Raw genomic sequence first — 18666 nt, forward strand, 5'->3', positions numbered from 1 at the left:
AAATGCCCAAGCTGTATGCTAGAATATTTAAAAAATACAAATGTACAATACTTACCGTATGTCCAATTTTTTTTAAAAATAAACACAAACCATTTGTTTATTTTCTAATTGCACATCATCATATTAGATGATACCAGCCTGCACTGATGGCTGCTAAAATCATGGAAGCAAATTGAAAAATGAGTGCATGAAAAACAGAAAATATACATGTATGACGGATTTGGAAAAGTGTATGTTTTTTCCTTTTTATGGGTGGGGTGGGGGTTGCGGGTGAAGGCAGAGAGGAAGGGAGGAGGGGGAGAGTAAGAGCCACTTTCTTATGTTAAGCAGGCGTGCGGCTGTCCTCTATTGTGTGGCGTGAGGACTCTTTTCTCCGGCCAATTTGAGCATGCTTCAGTGGCCAGCCTGGCTCTGGCCCCCCCGACGCATTATACAGAGCCACAACAAAAGCTGGAGAATGTTGCCTCTTCCCTCAATGTGCCCCCCTCATTGCTCTACTCTACACTACGTTCCCCAGGCTCCCCTCCCGCTCCTTCACACACTTGCGCACACACACACACACACACACACACACACACACACACACACACACACACACACACACACACACACACACACACACACACACACACACACAAACACACACACACACACACACACACACACACACACAGACAGGCAGGCAGGCAGGCAGGCCAGCCTACTCTGGGCCCCTGGCCGACATGTCAGTCTAACGGAGCGCGACAGACGTCAATCCTTAATTAATCACGTATACGCGGCAGGGGCTCAAAACATTATTTAACGACATGGAAAACATTCTAATAAGCTTGTCGCACTGCCAAGGCGCAATAGAAACCCAGCCAGGAGGGCATATATACACACACCCACACACACTTTCATCCCCGTCCTTTGTTTTTGGGGGACTCCATTCATCTCAACTCAGCTTCGGCTGGAAGGAATGGAGCCGGGACAGATTTAAATACAAGGAAGGGTGTGGCTAAAGGAGGTGGAAGATGCCAAAACACAGAGGTAGTCTTCATCACCACTGGTTGGCACGCTGTTTTCAAAATCACCGGCTGAAACGAAGCCTCAAAAATCTTGAATTGGAGTGCACCTATATGACCCCTGTCCTCACTAAGTTACAATTGATCCTAAATAAAACTACACTGGACACATATCAACATCAACAACTAACAGGAATCACTGAGTCACATAACGCAAGAAAAATTAGACGGCAAATTGGCATCTACAAACCATATTTCTTAGTATTGAAACAGGGCCATGTGTTAGACTGGTGCGCCATCTAATGGTGAATAAAAGCACAACTGGCAGCCATACATTCGGTGCCACCTGCTGGATGTACCTGGTCGTCGCTGGTGATGCCCTTGTGCATGATGTGGTAGAGGTGCACCAAGAAATCACTGTTGGGGAGCACGTCCTGGTGCCTGGTCATCATCTCACAGATCAGCTTGTAGGCCTGCAGCTTGCCAGCCTTGTACTCAGCTGGCAACATGGTGGCCTGTGGGGGGGAGGTGTCACTATTATTATGAGGCGGTGAAGACTTGGGACGTGTTTAACATCTATTACACCCGTCACCACTAGAATCACTTTGACGTTAATGTGCAACATTCTTGTTTTTATGTTTTTGCTGAAACAGTACGATAAGAATTATTTATTGTGTGTTGTGTTAAGCCGTCTGTTGCTGCTTAAGTTAAACATTCAGTCCATTTGTATTACTTGTTGCTAATGCTGCAATTGTAATCAAATTGCTTCCTGAGCATTAGGGGATTCTCCCAGGGAAACACCTACCAACTATTGTTTACAACAGATCCAGACCTGACAGTCTGGATCTGGCTATATTAAAACCTTCTGTAGATGTTGACAGAAGTATTGTGACATTATTGTTGTTTTCTGGATGTTGTCTGCTGTGCCTACAATACGTGTTGTTCATACCCTAAAGAGCCAGGAGGCCAGCATTCGAAGAGGTGGGATGAAGGCGGGCTGAGGAGGAGAAGACAGGTTGTCCACACTGATCCCGAGATTGTCCCGGATCTGGAAGCACACGTTCACTTTTGGTCAATAAACGTAACCATCGTGAATAATCGTTGTGTGAGAAAGTATAAAACAAGGTTTATATGAATAATATATAAAAAGCCATATCCATTTATTTAAAATAATGTTAACTAAAATAAACAGGCCCTATTCCATAAACACAAGTAAATCCTCAAAACACCCCTGATCTGCAAAAAGCCCTTTAATCAGTAATTTTATAGTCATAGTGCACTATCAACTATCTCTTTGCAAGAGTGAGTATATATTTTTCTCATTTGAGATAATGTTTTTGGCCTCTCCACCTTACCTTGGCCAGCTTGTGCCAGAGCTCATAAAGACAGTAGAAGACCTTGGCATGGATTTTTGGACAGCGGATACTGTTGACATCTCCCAGGATACCCAAAATTCTCCTCCACAGGACGAAGGCCGAATCAGCATGCCAACCAGTCAAGGTCCCGCCCGCAATTATGCTGACATCATCAGCCAGACACTCACTACTGTCTGCATGGTGAGAGAGAGAGAGAGAGAGAGAGAGAGAGAGAGAGAGAGAGAGAGAGAGAGAGAGAGAGAGAGAGAGAGAGAGAGAGAGAGAGAGAGAGAGAGAGAGAGAGAGAATGAGATGGTTTGGGTTAGAGAATCAATTATTTGTTAACACCTTTTAATGTAGCTGCCGGTACCTAATACAGAATGAATCAAATTTAATTTCATAAAGAGTATGGGATTCAGTCAACAAATGCAGAACACCTTTTGTAAAAGCATTTTAAATTTAGAGACTTGAAAGACAAATAAAGCGACTCCGTCAGTGTTTGAGCAGTTGTTTACCAAATCCATCTGTGCATTTTCCCAAATGCATCCAAGCACTCAGTTCTTTGCCAACGGAAACTGATCAAAGCAATGAAACACTTTTGGGAAACCGGCACCAGTCACATGCACCATCCAAATGAACAGGCTGAATTTTGGGAGGACAGTGCCACCTAGTGGGCATCAGAAGAACGATGGGGAGTGAAGGGGAGTAAAGGGCAGGAAAAGACACCAAAAAATAAATGTGTGTTTAAAAGATCTGAGGTGAGTATTAAATGAAAGAATGCTCCGCTCTTTGAGCAAAATGCAAAGAGGACCAAAAAAAAAATGTATGCCTTTAATCAAGTAATTGAGCGGGAACAAAAAAACCAAAACATGGATAGTGTAATGCAACAAAAGAAGTCAAGGTAAGGTGGATACATGTAGAGTGTGGAGAGTCGGTGGTAATTGAGGACTCTTTGGTCTATATGATGAGTAGCAGCTAGGGAGCAGTACCCAAGTGGTGTGGCATGTGTAAGACAGACTGATGCATGGTGTCGTCCAGGGGGCAGTCCCGCGGGCACTCTGTGTGCACCAGCAGGGCTGGTGAGGCGGGCGGGTTCTGGGGGTAGTGGTTGTGGTTGTGGTGGTGGTGGTAGGACGGGGGTGCAGAGTGGGGAGGGAGGGCACACTCGGGACCTAAAAACGACAAGGAGGGGGAGGGATAAAATCGGGTTTGAGGATGGGAGCACAAGGACAAAGGAAGAGTGACAGCTTCATGATGATCACAATGTAGGACAACACAGACAGAAGTTCACGTGCAAGGGTGGGAGGGGCAGAGGGGCAACTACAATCGGGGGGGGGGCAAACTAAAAGCTGAAGCGTTAAAGCAGAAGGATCAGGAGTATTTTCCTATGAAAACGTATAGCGACGTAGACCACAGGTCACTTTCCCTTCGCACAACTCCACACTGCATCAGCACACATAATGTCATCAGCTTTAAAAGAGGAACTGCAGCACAGGGGTTCTCAACCTTTTGTAACGGCCCAGCGGATGACAAAAGCTGCTGCAGCAGATACTGACAAGCTGATCAAGTTGCCTTACCGGGTCACTCTACCTGGCTATGACTAATCCATCAGGAGTGAGGTAATTGGAGGCACCAATACCCTGGCTAGATGGGACACACCTTGCCAAACTTGCTTCCCAACTTACTGCGCTGTGATCAGGAGTATTCTGCTCCTGATCACAGCGCAGTAGTCCTATTTTAAACTCGGGGTCAGCCTATGTACCCTGAAAGATGCCTGTCTTACATTGACATAAATAGAGGGTTGAGATCTGTTTTAGGTGCTGCAGGTGAGTTTGTATCAGTTCCAATACCTGCCAGAGCCTCATTGTGGCTGAGCAGCAGACTCCCCTGGCTCTGGGGGTCGGTAGTCACGTCCATGTGGGCCGACTGTGTGGACTGAGTGTCAGCTTCCTCATCAAAGGCCTGCCAGGTAACCTCAGCTTCATTGAGGTAGCCGTTGGATGTCTCGCTGCTTATACTCTCACCTAGGCAGGGCGGGTGAATGAGGTGGATGAAGGAGTTAAAAAGTGTAAGAAGTTAAATACAGAGAGGTATGAGATTAAAAAGGTACTGGTTGTGTAAGGACTTAACTATTAATCCAGGCAAAGAGTTTGATACTTGTTTGATCTAACCGGTGCAGAATATGTAAATTAAAAAAAACAGAGCTACACAGAAATGACAGTGCTGATCATTTCAAAGAAAACAAATTGTGGAGTAATCTCTAACTTTTCTCTCTGAGCTTGGGTCGCGGGTAGTTTGTGTGTCCCTCAGCATTGCACTCGGTTTCAGTGGGACTGCTGCTCCGCCGGATGTGAATCTTGGAACACAGAGACAAATATTAGAGAAGAGATGCTTGAATGGAAAAATCTAGTTTCATTACTTACGACATTATACAATCGTGCAAGATGATTCTTCTCACCACTGGTGGCTCGCTGTTCTCTCTCCTCCCCTCAGATGTCCTGCTATCAGAGCCACAGGAGGTAGGGGAGTGCTCTCTCTTCTGGGCTGAAGTGCAACAGGGAATATTATAAGAAAGCAGAAAATGAGGTTCAAAAAGGTTCATCGTTTTACTACTACCCTTTTGCCCTGAGTTTAATTTAATAGGCAGAAATGTGGTATTTTTTTAACATCTGGCCAAGGCCAATAGAAAATGAGTCTTCAAGGTTTAGCTGGCTCATTCACAATTCTGTTTTTCAGTTAATCAATGAGCATTGTCTCTGCTAAATAAAGTAATAATAATATAAGTAAATAATCAAAAAAAGTGAGGATGCAAAAAAAAAAAACACACATTAGCTCTCCAAAGTCTAACAGCAGGGGTGGAGCTGCCCCACCTGTTCTTTAGCTCAGGCACCTATATCTACATCTACAGGTGGTAAAGATATTACTGGTCACTCTAAGAACAAGATGCAGACATCCATATGACTCATGTCACAGCTCACCATATATTTAAAAATGCACAATATGTATATGTATATATATGTATCCATCAAAGGATTCTAGGCCGCAATCTAATACTAATTCATCACCACTAACTACGGCCTACACATCCCTGATATCCGACCAAATGACAAAAAGGCTCGACAAGTATTTGTTTATGTTATTGAATCGAATTAAATTGTAAATGCTGTATAATTAATACAATTGCAACTCAACTGGTATATTACTTTTCCCTTCATAGAGCTAACCAATGGCTTACATGTAGCGCAACTAAATCTAATATTAATAATGTGAGGCCAAGGGTGTTATTTCTGTCGCGATCAGAGGTGAAAGATGAAGCCATGTGTTCGCATGTACCTGGTAAAGTGTCAGACAGCTGTTGGGTGATGTCGGAGGTGCTGCTGCTACGTGGCAGAGGGCTATCCCCGCCTCCCAGCTCCTCCTCTCCCCCACATTCTGACAGCTGACACTCCTCCACATCTGACAGGCGGGAGAAAAGAAGGCAGAGAATAGTCAGGCCAAAGCACAAACCCTCAAATGTTAACACACTGAGAAATCTCATTTGTGGTCTTTAGGGAGTTGACGCAGTCATCAGAACATTGGAGAGAAGTGAGGACATGCACACATGCAGAGGTGATGCACACATACTCTTGTTATAGACTGTATTACTACACATTGTACACATCTGCGCTAGAGATGGTTTTTTCAATAAGTAAGCACAAGACAGTCTGAAGTTCCTGTAAAAACATAAAGCTCTCTGCTCCAGATACCGTCACCACAGACACTGACAGCATATAACAGACAGTGACAGATGGATGGGAAGGCAGGGCCGAGGTCACAAACACACAAACACACAAACACATGCGGCTCCCAGAACACACTTTACCTGAGAGTCTGTGAGAGCAAGCAGAGTTACCAGAAGAGATACCAGGCAAGAAAGAGCTCACAGTGTGGAGCAGCATAGGAACGCTTTTAGCATTGGGCAAAGCCTCGTATAGATGAACACAGTTGCTGATGGACTGGCTTCGCTTCGCTTCCATCAGGGAAAAAGAAAGAAGAGGAAGAAGAAGAAGAAGAAGAAGAAAGACAGTGGAAACAGAAAAGAGGTAAAGGGAAGGAGACATAATTCAGTTACAGCATAACAAGAGGAGAGCGCTATAAAAGTGCTTCAATTAGCAAAAACATCCCGATCAGGAGAGCAGAGTAAATAGCACAGCAGAACCAGAGCTTGGTAAGTTAGAAGTGTTCGTTGAAAAGGATTTGAGGAATGAATTGAAAATAAGATTTAGACTAAAATACCCAAAAATAAAACAGTAACAAAGAAAAAATAGGCCAACATTAAAGATAGGTTGGTCATTTTTTTAATTAACAGCCATGGTCGTTGTTTATGTTCAGTTTACATTTTTTGGGGGGGGAGTGGCTTCAGAGGGAGGCCTAAAGGAACGGGTCAGTGTTGGCGACTAGGCGCCATTCTTACTAGATTGAGTGACTTCTGGAGCCAATGCTGCGAGCTACTTTCAGATTGGAAATGACATTTTTAAACTCTAATGTACTCTTGCTGGTTTCTCAAGATTACCAGACCTAGCTTTAATCAAACGCTTACATTTGAACTACTGACATAACTTAAAAGTATCACATTCTGTTTTAGTAATCAACCAAAAACCCTGCGTCAAGGTACACATGCTGTGTATTACTTTGGTTTGCAAATTAGCTCAGGTTGTCAATGTTGTGGTGTGTGTGGTATTGGTTTGAGCTACATACTAGTCCCTATACAAATACACATTAGATACATGAATAGTGTATTCACTCCTTTTGCTTGGGATGACTTTGTGTTGTCACTACGATGTTAAAACAACCAGCTCAGTGGTGCTAGGTAAGCGAGCAGCATTGAGTAGAGATGCACGCTTCCGTCTGCGCTGTGATACGGTTGGCGGGTGTAGTTTGGTAGAAGGAAAATAGTTCCTATATGAGACTGCTCACAAAGAAGTCGGTGGATTATCTGGAGTAACTAGTTCTATTCTACCGGAGAGAAGGCAGACATCTCTACCTTCAACACTCTACAACTCACACCAAAACCATCCAGATTAATAAAAAGCACTACAGGTAAGAGGAAAAACTAGGAATAATGGATTTGGCAGGGAACTGTCCTTTTAATGAGAACCATAATAAAATATCCAGCCCTTTTCTCCATTATCAAGACCAAATCTTTGTCTTTGCATGCAGAAGTACAGTCAAGTTTTGACAGTCGTCAATGCTGAGGCATTGACATTGTGTCTGGGTAGCACTTCAGGCCTAATCTAAAAGAGAGCAACGGAAGAGGACGGTTCTATTCACACTTTAATTACGCCTTTCAGTAAGAGAGATACATCGTCTCTGCTACAGCCCGCTACTGCTTCCCATTTATGCATATTAATGAGCATTAATTACACCCTTAATGAAACTATCAAAAACTGCTGTGCAATTGATGTGTGGGCCCTCTCTTGAGGAGTGGGGAGGAGGGCTGTCGGGCCTTTGAAGATCAATGTGGGAGAAATCCAATTAGGCCAAAGAAAGGGAAGGGAATTTGAAGCGGCGGCGTTTAATGTCCATCTCTGCTTGCACGCAGATACAAATAAACAAGACTAACTGAATAGGTGCATAAACATGCACATGAGACGCATAATAGATGCGTCAGTACACACAAACACACACACACACACACACACACACACACACACACACACACCTTCTAAGACTTCATCTTTCAGGCACAAATACATCTGCTCCTAGCTCAACAAGCTCGTCATTTTAGGACGTCGTGGTAATTGGGGAGGCGGAAGGCCAGGAAAGTAAAAAGGCATCCTATCTGTCTTTTATCCTCCACATTAAGATTCTGTCTAGACAAAATTAAGACAAGCAAGACAGGCACTGCAGCTAGTTTACTGTTCTACTGCCTTCCAGCTCAACTTCTAATTAGCCTGCCACATTCCCATCAGATAAGGGGTGTTTGTGGTGTCTGAAATGAGGTAATGACAATGAGTGTCCAAAGCTGGCCTTTGACATGCTGTCAGGGCTGGGGGGGGGGTGGAGATTGTGCTGTATGCCTGCAATCGAGCTGACATGGAAACATGTTGACATAGGCCAGTGACATGTGAGGGGGAACAATGGGGGCCACCTGCCGGCCTCTTTGTCTTCGCTGTTGGGCCTTTCAACGACACCTGGGCCAGCGTACACATGGAGCTGTCTGAAGGCTTTCACACGCCGTCAATACGTCTGATAAAACCCTGTGGTGTGACGCTGTGCTCCGGAGGCTTATCAGCACGGTGTTGTTGGCCCACATAAAGCCAGAGGATTTATACAGTATGGATATAGAATCATACTTACGTACGTCTTAAAGCGTTGCTGCTTTGATGGTATAGTGATACGCAACTAATACAACAATAATGCTATTGCAGACATCACAAGTACTTACCGGAGGCCTTCTGTCGGACGTTGTTGCGGGCTTTCTCGACACCAGGAGCTCCTGACGTAGTGGCCGAGCGAATCCTCATGGGCTCCTGAACTCCTTGCCCGCCCTGCTCCCCTTGGTTCCTCCAACTCAGTGAGAAGGAACGCGCCACCGCCGCTGCCTTCTGAGAGTCCTGGATCACACCTGCCACGCAGAGAACAACACGTATTAGTGCTAATACTGAGGTGTCAGTGTACAGTTTTTACTAACAATCAACTTCATGATTAGATTTAGAACCAGCATCCTCTACTGGCATGCAAGACAATTACCTGTGGCTTTCAGCATTACAGTGTCTCAACAAGGACAGTTGTGGTAATGGTATATTAGACCATAACCGCCCACTGCTGTAGTGGCTGTCAACATCAATGTCTGTTTGTCCATTTCCTTAAACTTGCATGTATAGTGTGGGTATTATCTGAACTAGAACGAGCTCATTGTCACACTTAAAGCTCCGATATGTAGTAATTGAACATTTAGGACTTTGGCGGCCACCTGTGGTTGTATCAGAAAAGACACTCTTGCAGACAGCAGGACACACTGATGGATGGCAGTTTTACATAAAAGGTTATTCACGGTACAATGACAAAAAAAGAACAATATTCCACATATCTTCAAATTCATAAAGCTGGAGAAAAGAGAATGTTCTGCTTCTTTTTAAGCCAGATTGAACTATTCACTGATCAAATTGTTATCACTCTGGTAATTGACTAATCAATCAACTTTGAGGAAGAGATTATGATGTACGAGTTATTTGTTGAACATCAATGCAGAAAATGTTTTACACAAAAATCTGAGCCAAATCTAACACAAGCGAGGATAAATGCAATGTAGGTTGACTTAAATATTTAAGCTTCACAATTGTTATTTTGTAAAAATATACATCCCCTTTCGACTTTCTCAAGTTGTTTTAGAACACCGAGTCACTGAACAACAGGAATTACTTTTTCGTATCAAAGTGAAAGAAACGTACACAACCAACAGGAAGAAAACCGGCTAAACTCTCAAGTAACCAGACTCATCATCCCAAAAGATCATTTAAAAACTTTTTTCACCCAAATTCTAGCCATTCCGTTTCCCATTTCCCATTTCTCCCCCTCACCACGTCCTCTCTGCTTCTTCTCCTTCTGTTCGCTGAGTTTGTCCAGAGGCAGGTTGGCCATGTCCAGGCCGTAAACGGAGCGTGCCAGCACAGCCGTCAGCGAGTCCATGATGCTGGCCCACTCTGTCACCAGCTCCTCCCAGCAGGTAAGAGAGGACAGCACTGCCAGCAGCTCGTCCCACAGCTCCCGGGAGATGAACACGCACAGGTTGGCTCGCACCCACGCCACAATGATGGTCTGCATGTGAGACGAGACGAGGAAAGATGAATTGGCATTGACAGACAGGCTTGCAGCTCTGATTTCCAGGCCCTGATAAGATGCGACAGCAGAATTCTCATACTGATGCATCTAATTTGGTATAGTGTCTCTTTGGCTTTTTGTCAACAACCAATCCACCCAAGATATACACACCAAGATAGGTTCCCGAGCAACACATCATCGGGGCTACTCATTAAGAAAAATGCACCGAATTATGTCCATTTAATGTTCTGCAATTACAGTGTACTATAATGACGTATCCAACACCCTGTGTACCAGTTAATGTAAAACTAAGCACCCGTAGACGTACCCTAAAAAGTATAGACGCTAAGCTTTCAGCGAAGTTGTCTTTTCTTTGGTTTTCCTGTGGCCTCTTCATCACTGCCTCCGTGATCCTCAGCAGTACTTGCAGCATCTGCTCCCTGCAGAACACACAAAGAGGAAATTCGAAGTCCAGATAAGAAATCAGATTCAAGGATCACGAAGGAATAACTGTTCAATGTGGATCTGAATGTCTCACTGACCATGTCTGTGTATTCATCGTGTGCTCCATGATCATGTGCCGGTAGATGCTGAGAACACCCTTGCACACCTCCACCTGGTTATCCAGGAGTTTAGCTACATCTTGGCATGGCTCCAGCATGAAAACGTTGGAGGAGTTGGTCAGGAACACCTACACCGATGGGTGCATGAAGACACGGTGAGGTTGAGCAAACAGCGAGACACAGAGGCAAAGTAGGTAAGACTGATTCTAATCATGACATGCTGTGATCTCAGGATCCTATGAAGACAGACCTGTAGTGTGGGCTGGATACCAGCCTTGACGTCCCTGTTCTGCCCCTCGGTGAGAAAGCCCCGACTGATGGCGCTGCTGAACGAGTAAGTCCTCCCCCAGCTGGACGTACGTCTGTGGCCGTGAGTCTCTACCGCCTTGGTAGAAGAAAAGGCAGGCCAGTCAATTGGTCAGCAGATTAAAGCTAAGATATGAATTAAGACAGGTACTATAGAGCGTGCCTGTTTAAGGTTAAACATGTTATCTGCTATGCATTTTGCTACACTGTCACAGCTGTCATCCAAGCTGTGTGCTTGCGGTTATGCAGGAGAACTTTAACTGGTCTTCCTTGCAGCAAAAAGAGACATGCGCTTGGGCCAGATATTAATAAATTGGGCGAATGGAAAAATTAAGAAAATCAGGCAAATACCTTTTCAATTTAAAGTTTGATTGTTTAACTGATGTAAACGTCACACTCTGCTCCTGGAAGCCAATTAGCTTTATTAACAGAAACCTGTTCTTGGCTTTCCCTGGATGGAAATTAGCTTTCATTCATTTGTTTTATATCAACGCCCGTTGGTGAATTAATTAAATAGAATGTTGCCACTGATACGGATCTTGGCTTTCACTTTGTGAGCTACAAGTTGTTATTTATTCAGGAAATAATGTAAAGATACAACAGTTCTGTTGAGCTTCATGCATGAAGCACAGGTCTCCCTCTATATATAAGGCTTACCCTACTTCATTCACCAGTCAACTTTCACATTGTCAAGATTATGTTCATATATGTTTTAGGAATAACCATATTGTGTGCAAGGCAAATCATATGCAACAGCCTTCATTTTGAAGCGGTGTAATTGGCTACGATATTTAAAAGTGATCTTATTGATACCTTCATATTGATATAAAAAGTAAAATAATTGTATTAAACAGAAATGGCTAAATTAGAGATAATCAATGTGCAAAACAAAGTGCATTCACTAGAGTTAACCATGCTGCAAAATGGTGCACATATATTTTTACTTTAGATAATTTAGGTTTGTCAAATGGTAATTTTCACTTTACCTTCAGAATTCTTAAGGGAATAACTGTACTTATACTTGAGTAAAGATTTCCAGTACTCTACCCACCACTGTGTAACGGTGAGTATGTCACTCACAAACAATTTAATAATTAAATACATCCAAAATATATTCCAAAACTGCAAATTAGCTGTTTTAGTTTAAATTGGAGCAACTAAAATGTGTTCTTTTGCAATCTGTAATCATTTCTTTGCCAATAACCAATTACAAGAGTTGTATCCATGTATGCTATAGTAACATGTATTTGAATTGGCTGTCTGTATCTGAGGTTTTACCTGTACTTGCATGCTGTTAATCTCGGTGCTGAGTGTCTGTTCAGAGCGGTCATCAACCTCATCTTCCTGGGCGGTTTTCTCAGGCTCTGTCATAAAGCCGGGCTTGTCCAGCAGGATCCACTTCCTGTACACTTTGATCACCTTCCTGGTTGCCGATGCCTCGCAAGACGGCAGCAGGAAGGCCTAATGAGGAAGAACACGTGAATGGCTTTAAAAGGCAGTCTGGTCATAGGAGGCATCTTTAAGCTATGTTTACAAACGGCCAGCAGAGGGCAACATAGTACGCGATATCACAGAGACACCATCCAGACGGCATTCTACTCGTGACCTAGAATGAAAACTACACCTGCAATGTAATTTATTTTTACAACATCAAATAAAGACGTATTGCTTGGTGACCCCACTGTACCTGGTGGAAGACCTCGTTGACAAAATTCACATTGTCTCTGGTGGACAGCAGGATGGCGTGCACCATGTCATAGACATAGCGGTGCTCCTCCTCAATGCTACACAAACTGGAATCGCTGTGCCGGCGATCGGACAGCGTGCTGCTGTTGGAGTGGCTCTTCTCCGGCTCCCCCGCTGGCCCGTTCGTATCCCCATCTGATGCCTTCTCCTTCTCCTGGCTGCTACTGCCTGCAGTGACAGTCTGGGCACCACAGAGACACGGTGAAACATGCTGCAGGGCTGCCTCTGCACAGTTAAATAATTGGGCCCTAGAGTCTCATGGACTGGAAATTCCTCAGTCGTGATTTATGGTCATTTTTTATGGGGAATGAGCCAGTGTACTGGTCATTACTGTAAAATGATTCTCACCTCCGTGCAATCATAATAATGTAAATGTTGCATTTAATTCCCCTCCGTCTCTCCCCGTGATTACTGTGACTCTAGGGAGTCTTCATACAGATACAGCTCAGAGGTTTCCATAACAGCCCTCCTCCTCCATCCTCAGTGACAGCATGAGGAATCAACAGAATGGTACTCTCCCGCTCACCTGGATGAGTTTGGGAATGACCTCGGTGCCGTTCTTGGCGCTCTGCGCCGCAGCAGCACTGCTGATGTACTTCTTCTCCAGGAAGAAGGTGACCAGCCAGGTGATGAAGGCCACACGGGGTGCCAGGTACTGGTCCCTGGTGCAGAAGGTGCTCTCGTTGTTCCGCGTCACTGGCACATACAAGGGTTTTGGTCTGTGGTGGGGGAGGTCTAATTGAGCAATATAAGCGGGATGAAGAGTGAACGATGGTGACAGAGGGAGGGTAAAAAAAAGAAAAAAAAAAGAGAAAAGGACAATAGGAGAAGAGCGAGGAAAAAAAAGACAAAGAGAGAGAGATTAAACGTCAACACCAGATGTCTGGCTGTGAAGGTTCTTCCAGTTTCCAGCTGCATCTAAATTTGTTCAATCAACCATCAAGTCTCAAACAAGCAGAATAGTATTTATTATATTAATATAATAATGTGGATATACCTCTGGAAATGAACAAGCGGCATGATATTTATCCATACTGCTCACTTGTTATACATTTCCGTTTTATCAGGTTTAGAATCATGTTTTGGAGTCACAACAGCACACATCACACAACATGCTCTGTCTCAAAAAAGGATTTGTTTATTTAGTTTAATTACATTTTTATTGTAATTTTTTAACACCCACAATTTAATTACTAACTGAAAAGCCTCCGCTCAGCACTTGAATTCAAGGAGCCGAGAAGATCAACTTGGGGTTTCATAACAGTGCATTTTTGTATATACAGTATACTAAAAACACAGCATGTCAGCTTACCTAATAAAGGCTTGTAGAGATTTGTAAGCTTGGTGAAGGAGGGGAAGAGGTGTGGAAGGTAGTACTTCTTGAACAGGCTGAAGAGAAACCTAAAGCCTGTGTCCTGGTTCTCTTTGTTGCGCCATTCTAAACTGGATGCCTGGCAAACAGAGCACAAAGGCAGACAAGGTCAGGCTTCAGGGAGAGGAGATGGTTCCGGCATCGCTCACAAAGCGACAGCATACTGTTTGCAACACAATACTTTGAAGGTTCCTCTAACAAACAGCGCACCATTGAAATGGGAAAACGGTTCGGGTTAGCTTCACACAAAACAAACTCGCTCAAACTTAACTCGCCTACTGATATTGTATTTAGTTTGTCATCTCACTGTTGTACAAGAAAAGGATTACAAACTACCAGAGCACTCACATCCACACCATGCCCGTGAAAACACACACACACACACACACACACACACACACACACACACACACACACACACACACACACACACACACACACACACACACAGGTGATGCATTCCTGCCATGATTTAGATTATTTGTCCAGATTGATTTTCTTTTCAAGTACAGTCTCGCTGGGAACGTTTTAGGAGACCCCTCCAACCAGGGTCAAATTTAAACTGTTAAAAAGGATGGATTCATTTATCTCAAGTGTGCCAACTCTCCGCCCACGCCCAAGGTCAGCTGGGAACAGTTGTTCCTCCGTCTTACATGCAACCCTTCACTACAATATCACCTGTGCCACCGCATGTCACCCCCTACTAACAAAGGATTCAGTTCAGACTTGAGATCTAAGTTATGACCGCCACTCTGAAGCTGATATTCTGGCAAAAAAACAGTTGTGTAGTCTCTTCCTAGCATAATCAGTTATTACCTGGATGACCATGTACTTGAGCAGGGTTTCGAGGATGTAACAGGTCTGGTCATCTGCAACCTTTTCTCCGACCACAGCTGGAACCAGCGGGGTAATCTCCTCAGGCACCACCTTGGCTGCTCAGATCGACGGATACAAAAGAGCCGAGTTAAGTTAAGTGTAGGAAAGCGAGAGTTCCCCACAAAAAAAAAAAAAGAGGAACCTACACAATTCAATATCAGTTTCAGTTTGTGACAGATGACCTCGGTGATCGCACTCATCACGACACATGTCTCAGAGTCTATGTCAATAATAAAAGCATCACACGTGTAGAGACATTCATATTCACCATCAGGGGGGTTGGAGAAGGGGTTGTAGATGATGGTGTCGAGGGTGCAGGGCCCTCTGGAGGAGGGCACAGCAGGGAATCCCGGCACCAGACAGGCAAAGATAAGGAACTGCTCCTCAGCGCAGTTGTCCCTCAGGGCCTGCAGCCACAGCAGGAAGAGACGGATCCCTTCACATCGGATCTAGATGTGGAGGAGATCGGGACGCATTAACGGACACACAAAGGAGTAGTGCTGTAGTGAGTCACGAGGCTGGAAGATTTGTGGCAATGATCACGATGAAAAACGGCACTTACCTTGAATGAATTTCCAGTGTGTAGAAGTTTTTTCAGTATGGAACCTGGAAGGAAGAAAAATCCAAATATTCAACAGAAGTCTGCTACACGACAGGCGGAAAGGAACCCGCTTGTCATCTCCACTGAGGCAAATTGACCTTAATTAATGGCTGCTTCTCACAAACTAGTGGGGAGAGCGGCTAGGCTTCACTTTTTCCTGATGGAAATTAACATCAGTTGGCAGTGACATGCATTCATGAAGGCAATCTGGTTCCACTGTAATCAAATGAGACATTGCTCGGATTGCTGAATACATTGAGCGGAAGAGGTCTGTGTGTGTGTGTGTGTGTGTGTGTGTGTGTGTGCGTGAGAGTTAGGACATGCTCTTGACAGCCTGCAGACAACATCTGTTTATATGAGGACATTTTCGCTAGTTCTTGAATAGGTATTTTACATTGAAGATTGTGGATAATACTGGGATTGTGTTAGGGCTCAATGAGCTACTCCAGAGGTGAGGAGGAGGAGGAGGAGGATGAGAAGAAGATGAAGGAGAAGGAGGCTGAGTTATTTAAGAAGAATGTGGTGGAGTTTATGAGTGTGTTTGTCTGGTGCTTTCATTGTTCTCCTCTCATCAGGTTCAATCAATAACATTGCTATGTTGGACCCATACAGAGAACCTTTCAGAAGGTGTTGGGCTCAGGAGAGAAGGAATTAGAAGTTAGCCGACAAAGGACGATAATAGGTGTGAGGATTTTCCCCGGCTACTAATGGTCTGTGTCAAATGTCTGTGACCTTGCAATCCTCAGCTAAAAAGGACAAAAGCACTACAAGTCATTAATGTCATTCCTGAGTTTCCTGACCCACCACAAGGAATTTGTCCCAGGGCACTAAAATGCTTTCAGCAATTCAAACAGCCTTTAGAATGTGTAAAAAAAATAAAAGAAAAAAAGATGTGAAATAAATAGATCAGTTCAATTAAAACTCAGATATGGCAAGAAGCTACCCAGCCACCACCGCGTATTCTTCAAAATAGAAGTAGACAGTGAAAGCACCGCATCTTGACCAGTGACATGTGAACTGATGAGCGCCAAAGAACATTCAATGTGAGTTCAAGAAAAAGCCAAGAGGCAGCCTTAAGCCTGCGGTGGTTTGTTGTCCAATGACTGACAAAGTGGTGAATTTGTCTGGAGCATCCAACCCCAGATGAGTCTTGATGATATTTGCAATTGGAAGCCTGAGGGGAAGGCCAATCTCCGACAGTGATCTAGACCTACACTGTTACCTGCCAACGGCTGACACACAACAGTTATAATTGGGGTTATCGCTTCTTGCAAGAGGTTTTTCTTTCTTTTTTGTGTGTGGGACTGAAATCAAGGCAGCATAATTCAATTACTTATTTGCATTTCAAATTAGGAGCTCATTTGCATTTTCCCATTTGCATCCCCTTCTAAGACTAATTATTTTCTCTTCATTATGAAAGGCTTAGGCATGGTTGTGGTGACCATTTTTTTGTCCTAAAGTGTATCTTTACAGAGGAATGAGCAGAAAGACGCATATACAGTATATAACTACCTGTCAACTGTAACAGAGAGACAACACTAAGCATTCAACGTATAAAAAAACAACAACAACATACCTATACTGTGAAACTGCCATCGGTTGTAGATTTTCTCAGGCAGATGTTGAAGAATTTTCTGATGGAAAAAATAGAAAAGGTTATGATTAGAGTTTGGCACATTTCAGCATAATGTCTGCATTAGGTCACAGAGTAAGGCCTTTTTCCATTCTGAAGAACACATTTAAATATGTTCTGGTTTTCTTATGAGATGGAACATTTTATATCTTTGGGTTTTGGACTGTTGTCATTTCATAGACCAAACAACGAATCGATAAATCAAGAAAACAATGACACAATATTGGAAACAATTGTTGTTTGCGGCCGTATGTTCTTCATTTGATCCTAAATAAGGGAGGAAACCCCAACTGACTTAGTTTTGGTAAGTGGCACTGTTCTGCCAAAGAAGCCTACACTTAAGGAATGCCGTGTCCTTGCCCTTTCCCTCCACTTGGCCTTGCATGTCTGCAGATCCCCGCGACACAGGATGGCACTGAGAAATGTCATCACCTCGCCAACAACCGCTTTACAACTCAATTAGAGAGCTCTAACCTTTCAGCAGCCTATCATTATTCTTGAATGCAGCGACAGGTTAACTGGGTCCCTCAGGAGAGAGGAGAGGAGAGGAGAGGAAGGGGGGGGGGGGGCTGGGCAGATGCGTACTTAATAGTCGATGCACTGTGAGCAACTGATGCCCCCAATGGCTCACTTGTTATCACATCCTAATCACTGACCCAATGAGACTTCATGATTGCAGTGGGGAGGTCAAGTCTGTCCTTTGCTGCTTTACGTATGCAGCTCCGACCCACTCGACCAGACAACCAACTCTAGCCGGTATAATAAAAGGCTCAGCTGCCCTCGGGAGAAACACAGGCAGGAGAGGGATCCAGAGCATGACCAAAAAAAAAAAAAATAAAATGTGCATGAAAGAGCGACAAAGATCAAGTCCTCTCCAGTCACAGATGCAAAGTGCTACTATCGTGTAAAAAATAAAATCAAGTCTTTAAATCAATGAAATTGAAGTTGATAACTTTGACTGAATACAAATCTTTGGCAGTTTATAAAAATAAACAAGTAATCTTTAATGCATGCCGTTTTTACACAGTAAAATGTAAGTATTTAGCTTGTTTCTATTGTTTATTAGGACAGTTTATGTGTTTTGTCGTTAAATATTAATATTACCACACGTACTAAAGATGGTATATGCTAACTATCTTTTTGCCCTGTGCTACACTACACTACGCTGAGAGCTGTGGTGGTCCAGAAGTCATCGTGTTTTGAGTGTCTCAGTTTGTCAACAACGTCCTTCTTCCCTCGTCATCCTCCATCTTTAACTTTCCCTCCTTGTCCTCTGAGACTAAATCCCCGTCATTACCAGTGGCAGCGGAGATGTTGAAAGACACACATTGCTTAAAGGGGGGGGGGGGGAGTTCTGGATGACTATCTGTGCTGTTCAATTTCTCTCTGATCCAACGGACGTGATGG

General features: G+C 43.8%; 1 protein-coding gene across 3 annotated transcripts in view; it reads right to left on the bottom strand.

Annotated features, from left to right (window-relative positions):
• The window catches only part of ralgapa2 (Ral GTPase activating protein catalytic subunit alpha 2), an 85100-nt gene that overhangs the window by 47758 nt on the left and 18676 nt on the right, over positions 1-18666 (bottom strand). The window contains exons 4-25 of one of the 3 annotated variants that reach the window (XM_068721463.1): positions 17203-17260; positions 15588-15631; positions 15294-15474; positions 14966-15081; positions 14090-14228; positions 13304-13512; positions 12719-12958; positions 12310-12492; positions 10976-11110; positions 10705-10853; positions 10491-10602; positions 9922-10159; positions 8787-8966; positions 6222-6368; positions 5693-5815; positions 4818-4903; positions 4625-4715; positions 4210-4383; positions 3349-3531; positions 2360-2553; positions 1954-2052; positions 1364-1519 (exon numbers count right to left, since the gene is read on the bottom strand). In XM_068721463.1, the coding sequence (XP_068577564.1) occupies positions 1364-1519; positions 1954-2052; positions 2360-2553; positions 3349-3531; positions 4210-4383; positions 4625-4715; positions 4818-4903; positions 5693-5815; positions 6222-6368; positions 8787-8966; positions 9922-10159; positions 10491-10602; positions 10705-10853; positions 10976-11110; positions 12310-12492; positions 12719-12958; positions 13304-13512; positions 14090-14228; positions 14966-15081; positions 15294-15474; positions 15588-15631; positions 17203-17260 (3237 nt within the window). The remainder of the gene's footprint in view (positions 1-1363; positions 1520-1953; positions 2053-2359; positions 2554-3348; positions 3532-4209; positions 4384-4624; positions 4716-4817; positions 4904-5692; positions 5816-6221; positions 6369-8786; positions 8967-9921; positions 10160-10490; positions 10603-10704; positions 10854-10975; positions 11111-12309; positions 12493-12718; positions 12959-13303; positions 13513-14089; positions 14229-14965; positions 15082-15293; positions 15475-15587; positions 15632-17202; positions 17261-18666) is intronic. The other 2 variants (XM_068721464.1, XM_068721466.1) reach the window with 2 other exon arrangements.

This window comes from Cebidichthys violaceus, unplaced genomic scaffold, assembly GCF_023349555.1.
Source record: "Cebidichthys violaceus isolate CVI_PGR_0920_01 unplaced genomic scaffold, fCebVio1.0.p SCAF_28, whole genome shotgun sequence".
In the NCBI taxonomy this organism is placed as follows: domain Eukaryota; kingdom Metazoa; phylum Chordata; class Actinopteri; order Perciformes; family Stichaeidae; genus Cebidichthys; species Cebidichthys violaceus.